Genomic DNA, 7,225 nt, shown 5'->3' with positions numbered 1-7,225 from the left:
ACAAGGGAAAATATTGTTCGGGTGTAGACTAAATATCGACTTTCTCTGACCCCTAACCGTCTACTTATCTACAACGAGAAAAAATTAAACTTGATAAGTTCTGCAGTGGTACATTAATGCAACCCTGTATTTAAACTCCTGTGCTGATTGCGCAATCGAGATTTCCTAGCAAGTAGCCTTGAAGCCTGTTCACGGGAGATAAATACTTATTATATAATGCACATTATTAAATAATTGTTGTAGTTGGACATATAAAGAGAATCCAACCATACGCTGTTTATTCAGAGGAAAGACCACAATTTAACAACTGTCGTGCAAGTCATCCCACCTGCTAAGAAAACCACGGCTTTATGTACTAGAAAACCTAACCATAACTTTTTAAATAAACCGGTTAGGGTTGAAAAAAGTTTCAGTTAAAAAAAAACGTGTTGCTGCATAAAAGTGCAGTTGTCACATTTGTTAACGATGTAACTTTTTTTTAAATCTGGGCCACCAGTAAGCTACGTAACGCTTATCGCCGTGGTTTTTAATAACTGAACCCTTTTTTAACGTTACGAAACGCCTTCTTCCACAAGGAATAATACTACGTGGAGTTCAGGTCCTCACGGGTGCTTCTCTGGTCGTTCACTAATAGTATGTAGCCTAGAGTTTGTGCCTGAGGTTCTTCTTGTTTACATTTTCGAAACCCCTTTTCATTTCGTGATTTAGCTGAAAAACACCCTACCTACAAACCCACAAAAAAAACCCCAAAGAAATAGTGCCATAAAAGAGGGAAAGGAATGAGCTTTATCTTCAGTTAAGTGTGCGTGCTGTTTGACCAGCAGTGAAGAAACATTTTATTTGACCTGGGGCGGTCCGGTTCGGCTCCTCCTGTCTGATTCGTGGGGCCGGGGGGGGGACCCCTCGTGTTTAAAAACAGCATCGAAGTCAGAAACCTCTTCAGAGGAAACACCCGATCTGTGGGAGTGACCACAATCCGACAAGTAATGCTGTTTTTGATATTTATATCTGAGACGGGTTGAAATGATTTAAAACTACTTTTGGTATGTAATGGAAATACGAATTTACCGTTGTCGGTCAAAACGCGGTGTTGCCAATTTGTGTCAAAATTACTCAGAAACAATGTCTGGCAGTGATGAACAGTTTACGCACGTCTGCTGTTTAACGGATGGAAAACTTCAGTTCGTTTTAAACCTTTCTTGAGAGCGCTTCAGAAACTGCTGATAAGTTAGCCGAAAAGTGACATTTTAAAATGTTATGTTTAGGTCATTTAAGGGGTGGTGTTTTTTAACGTTTCCATCCAGTCGTGTTTCTTTCAAGGAGATGACACGACACTCTTTTGCCTTATTCTTATTATAGTGTGAATTTGTGTGGCGCCTTTACTCTACTAGTGACACGGGGCAACCTAATGCACAGAAGCAGACGTGGGAAAAGTGCTTTTAACAAACTGTATTTTATTTCCAATCAGTGCAGTGTGATCTGTAAGGGGGTGAACAGCAGGGGACTTGGTTTAACTTCTCCCTGTGGTCGGCGCCTCTCACAGCCCGGTGTTCCCGATCACCGTACTGGGACGTCGGTTTGGGACTTCAGCTCCAGCTTCTGGTCCACCAACACCACCTCCAGGCGCAACCTGGTTTTCCTTGGAGGCCTCCCATCCCAGTACAGAACTTCCAAGGAAAATCCGGTCTGCTGTAAGGGGGCTTGGGTGGCTCTCTGCCCTTCTGGACCAGACTTCCCAGGCCAATGCCCAAGCAGGGAAAAGGAGGACAGACACTGTGCTGCTGTGGGTGGTGTGATCCTTCAGTAGAGAAGTCAAACCAAGGTCCTGGCTTCTTCGTCTTTGAAGATCCCAGCTTAGTGTTTGAAAAGGGAAGGTTTTTAACCCTCATGTGTTGGTCAGACTCCACTCTGGGCTTGAGCACTTCTCCGCCAGATTTGTAGGCAGGCTTCTTGGCTCATAAAGGATGCTGAGCTTCAGCGATGCAGCCATCCTATGTCCATAAAATATTTTGGGATCGTTTAAGATGGGAAGCTGTGTATAAATATAAATGTGATTCATTGTATTTCAATATCTTAGCGGAAATGACGGTGCACACGTGATCGCAACGCCGTGAAAGTGAGAACCTTTGTTCAACGTCGGCTCTGTCCCCCTCCAGCGCGTCTGGGGCACCCATCGGCAGGCCACGTCGAACCCTTGTCCCGGAGCCGGCTCGCAGGGACATGCGGGGTCTCTGGGCCCTGCTGCTCACCGCTCTGCCAGCCCTGCAGGGGGCGGCAGCGGCGGCGGCCCAGGAGCGCAATTCTTCGCGGCTCTGCCAGCCCCCGCCGCGCTGGGAGGTCAGCGGTCAGGCCCCCATGGAGGAGCTGCAGGGCCGGGTGGCGGTGGTGGCGCTGCTGAAAGCCAGCTGACAGTTCTGTCTGACGCAGGCCTCCCGGTAAGAGTGAAGGCGGGCCTCCTGTGTGCACAGCGTAGCCGTTTTTGAACTTGTCTGCAAACTTGACGTTAGAGGAATTCTGAAGTGATTGGATTTGTATGTAGGCCTTTTTGGGATTTTCGGTGACCTTCTGTTGGCTGTTTACTAGCCCTCTCTAAGAAAAGAGACCACACAAGTCAACTCTCGGTTTGTCTTGCTTTGGGGAGTTCTCAAAATTAGGGCTGTTACACAATCTATTCACGGTTGTACTCCAGACTGCAGGATGCGTGACTGGTAAGGACCAGGGCTACTCAACCTTCCTGAGTGCAGCCTTTCCAATTCACTCTTCCAGAATTTTGCTGCGACCAGCCCCCGGATTAACTGCTAACGAGCAGGATCGATATGGCAATTGTGGAGCAGGGTGTATGGAATGGAATGGAATGGAATCTGTTTGGAAGGGCTTGCCTGTGGAGTTAGCCCAGAGTTAGGCAGTGAGCGCATGTCCGACACCAGTTGGCTATACCTGCTAACGCACTGTGTGTCCTGTGTCTGTCCAGCTTGGGAGACCTGCGGACCCGGCTATCCCGCAGTGGGATGACGGACGTTGGGTTCCTCATAGTGAATGAGAGGGAGCCCGTGTCCAGAGCCATGTTTTGGGAGCTGAAGAGGAGAGCACCAGAGGGGATCCCCGTCTACCAGCAAGGCCTCTTCCAGAGCGATGTCTGGGAGATCCTGGAGGGGGAAAAGGATGACTTTCTGATATACGACAGGTACATCCCTCAGGGCTCGGAGTCATGGGCAGTGATACCATAGTGGGTGTTAGGTCAGTGTACATCACGTGGCGATTATTCATTTATTTACACTCATCTTTACAGACGGGTGCTTTATTAAATAACTTTGCTCTAAGGCACAACAGCAATGTCATCACCTGGGCTTCAAACCCACAACCTTTCATTTAGAGGTTCAGAGCTCTAACCACTGTTCCACTGCTGCCCAAAGCAGCTGCTGTGTCAGCCTGGCTTATTCAAATAAGTCGTTTTGTAACTCACGTTTGCTATTGGTATCATTGCAAACTAACAATGCAGCATGTTACAAGAAGCCTAGACTTCTAAAGGAAATGTAATCATGCTATAATGTGTGCTGCAAGAATGCTTTGGTTTATGTATAACACTGCATGGGTGCAGCAGGCTATCTGAAACCATGAGACTTTTTTTTTTCCCTGAAATAAAATGCAAAGACTGTATACAGTGGTTACTGTTTTTTTTTAAACAGATGTGGGCTCTTGACCTTCCACATTGTCCTGCCGTACAGCTTCCTTCATTACCCCTACGTTGAGGCTGCAATCAGAGCCACCTACCTCAGGGACATCTGTGGGAACTGCACAGTGAGTACAGTGCTGCAGCCCAGGGATACCGATAGTGGTTTTACTGCCATGACTGCAGGATTCACACAGTTCAAGTGGCAAGTGCACAGATCAGCAGACTGATCTAGAGTTCGAAATAAAATAGGTAACTTATTAAATGTGTGCAACATTTGTGTCCTGCCCTCTCTAAAAAGGCCTTTTGCGTGTTTTATCATTGCACTACAGCATATTATGTAAAATCTCCTCTGAACTTAGAAATTCAGAAAGCACCCAATAATAACAGATGAAGAAACAGTAATCTGCTAAATTGAGTTCTTGCTTGCTTTAGTGTGTAGTACATATATTTGATTGCAAATGATCTACTTATTATGTCAAGTTATTTGAAATACCAAGGGACTTTCAAAGCACTGCCCTACATTTTCAATAACTGCTGTAAAAATGTTTTCTAATGCTTGTTTTTGCAGTAGTAGTAAGAAATCTTATCCCTTTAGCTAGACAGGGGCTCTGACTTGAGATGCATGAAAGAGCAAAAAGCTCAGGGTTCAAGCATGAACTGAAGACACATAAATCTTATCTATTGTTTTGTCAGCAATATGTGAGAGAGAATTTGACTAAGGCCTTGCATGCATTTGTTCCAAGTTTGCATACTCTCCCTATTTTCATATGGGTTTTCTATGAGAGTTATAGTTTCCTCCATTAGTCCAATAACATGCTGTTCGGGCTGCTTGGCATTTCTAAGTAGTGTGTCTGATTGTCTTGTTAAAGTTTCTCAATCCAGGATGTAGCCTGTTTCACCCCTGTACCCTGTTTCAGCTGGATTAGGTTAGAGATAAGTCTCCATAAGTGGTTATTAAATTAATTTTCCGCGCTAACACTAAAAAAAAACGTTTTTTATTAAGTGAAAAATGAATTATGGCATCAATTGCAAAGCCCTGTGTGGAGGTGGATATGTTGATCTTTCAACACAAAGCTTGATGCTCTAATTGAGTAACAGTGTTATTTGATGGGAATGAGCACAGATGGGCTCAGTGGCCTGTCCCTCCGATAATGCTTTCTCTTGTTCTCATGCTTCATTGTTTTTGATGGTTCTCGTTGCAGCTGGATTCAAGCGACAACCAAGGACTGAATGCCTCTCAGATTCCTGAGAGAAAAGAGAACGTCACGGACGCCGAGTGCTTAGACGACCACGAGCAGCACCAAGGGGAGCAGAGCAACGGCCCCCAGCCATCACGCCACAGCCAGGCCCATCACAGTGGGCACCGCCTGGTACACGGTCCCTGCCGTGACAAAGGCCGGAAGAGACCACCCTCTCCGCAGAACAGCACCCTCTCCGCTCGCCAGCACGCACACTCCCCCCACAGCATCCACAGTCACCACGATCTCCACCAGCACTGAGCAGGCTGTGACCGCCCACCAAGGGAGGAACTTCAAAGGCAGTGCACCTTCACAGCTACTGCCTGTTCTCTCTGTGCCCTGCTGTGCATTTGTGGAGGGTATTGCTAGACGTTGCTCAGTGAGATTTGCATTCTTGACATTATACTATGAAGAGTGCTTACCCACGTTCTTCTGTAAATGCATGTAATTAAGAGTCTGGTAATAGCATGCCTCTATATGTATTCAACAGCGAATATCCCATGTGCATTCATTACTGTCTTGAGTCCAAGCTGATCTCTTTCAGAGCCTGTTCGGAAGCTTCTTTTGTGCTGTACGAATCTTGCTTAGTGGTTATTATTGCATAAATGTTTGAATGCATCCCTGGTAACAAAATTACAGTGTAGCCCTGCACCAGCACAAAGTGACTGATCAGTCAGATCTTTATCGAGGTAACATTTAAGGGTTTTTTTTGCAAACTAAAGACCAGGGCTGATTACAACAAATAGCACCACAACTTTCATTTGTATGTTACAGATGCTTCCTTCATGGTCATTTTTCTAAATGGTGCATAAGCATTCACCTACTACGTCTGTTTGTCTCATAGGAAACAACTGGGTAGTGTTGTTCTCAGGCATACATTCCATGATTGACAGATGATGCTTAATAAGAATAGATGGTTGTAAAATGTTTCATGAATCACAAACCAGGGTCTGAAGTTGCACTGATGGGGTTTGAGTTACTGATCTGCAGATATCTGATTTTAATTCTGAGCCAGTGCTTTCCAGTTCAAAGTTGGATCATGTTGACTGGTTCGATGCCGAAGCCTGTTAGTCTTCTAAATTGTAGCTGACCTATCTCCCTGATCTTGCCCTCGTTCAGTCCCAAGATATTAGTGATTTTTTGTCCCCACCTGTTTGGTCCCTTCCAGTTATCTGCTCCACTGCATTTAATGAAATCTTCAGCTCAAACCACAGAGGGGTGGCTACAGACGGATGATGTGCAGAGGAGAAAGTGAGGAAGGAAATCAACTACACAGCTTTACGAAAATCACGTTTCATATTGATATTATCATCAATCTGGGGGCTAAAGGTCAGGCTGATTTCAAAAGGAATGATCTTGGTTCTTAACTTCATTATAAATGTCTTACCCGAGTTTGTGCTTTTGGTTATTTTTTTCAATCGGGTGAATGGTACACGGATCTGCTCGAGTTCTATGGATATTTTTAAATTCAGGTGCCTTCTTAAAAAGTTTCTTTGGTAAAGCACACAGATACACATTCTTGCTTAAAGGCGGAATACTATTTGTAAGACATCTTTTCAAGGTGTCGTGATAAATAGATTAGTATGGGTGACTCTTGTTACACGAAACTTTCTAACAAAGATTCTGACACTACAGCTCTGTATTGCTTGCACACTTGCTTTTTAGGGTCATCGAAGCTGAAAGTTACATTGCAGTTATCTTCTAAAAAGTGTCCTTGATCAATCTGTTTCTGCAACTTTAAAGCTCAAAGCAGGACACCTATCCGTTCCAGGGCACACCAGCACAATATAGAGACACTACCTTCCCTTCCAGCATGTTTTTTGGGAGGAAACTGGAGCATGCAGATAAAGCCAGGACAGCATGCAGACTCCACACAGAAGGTTTCCAGCTGGGAGTCGCACCCAGAATAGCTGTGCTGCCCTGCCACTTTGTGTTAATATTACAGCTGTGAAAACAAGGAGTTGTTTGGTTGGCTGGTGCCATTGGATGGTCAGCTCTTTCATTTTTCATGAAGTGGTATTGTAATCTGTGTCACTGGTGCAAGATAAAGTGTTTTTGTATGGACACGTTTTCCTAGACTGAAATTTTCCTATGGTTACATACACAGATTACCTATGGATGCAGTTACTTTTGCATTATATACCGTATATGTGTTTGTGCACTGAATACTGTCTTAAATCATTAACATTGCTCACTAGAAATGCGAGAGAGTGGCCTCATGTACTGTTTTTTTTTTAAAAAAAAAACTTAAACCACTTTTCCACAATATACCTCCGCACAAGATCTAACGGTTTGGGCTGACTACAGTTTTGAC

The 7,225-nt window shown here is 44.6% G+C and overlaps 1 protein-coding gene across 2 annotated transcripts; it reads left to right on the top strand.

Annotated features, from left to right (window-relative positions):
• Positions 1-875: 875 nt before the first annotated feature.
• On the top strand, positions 876-6,302 carry selenop2 (selenoprotein P2). 2 transcript variants are annotated; one of them, XM_069194028.1, is made up of 5 exons: positions 876-983; positions 2,157-2,435; positions 2,972-3,184; positions 3,687-3,798; positions 4,876-6,302. In XM_069194028.1, the coding sequence occupies exons 2-5, from the start codon at positions 2,221-2,223 to the stop codon at positions 5,170-5,172; spliced, it is 837 nt and encodes a 278-aa protein (XP_069050129.1). In that variant the 5' UTR covers positions 876-983; positions 2,157-2,220; the 3' UTR covers positions 5,173-6,302. The 2 variants fall into 2 exon arrangements, with proteins under 2 accessions (XP_069050129.1, XP_069050128.1); XM_069194027.1 differs by having other exon boundaries at positions 932-1,043.
• The last annotated feature ends 923 nt before the right edge of the window (positions 6,303-7,225 follow it).

This window comes from Lepisosteus oculatus, chromosome 9 (genome assembly GCF_040954835.1).
Source record: "Lepisosteus oculatus isolate fLepOcu1 chromosome 9, fLepOcu1.hap2, whole genome shotgun sequence".
In the NCBI taxonomy this organism is placed as follows: Eukaryota; Metazoa; Chordata; class Actinopteri; order Semionotiformes; family Lepisosteidae; genus Lepisosteus; species Lepisosteus oculatus.
The sequence above is the reverse complement of the archived record's forward strand: the minus strand, read 5'-3'. Positions and strand labels throughout refer to the sequence as shown.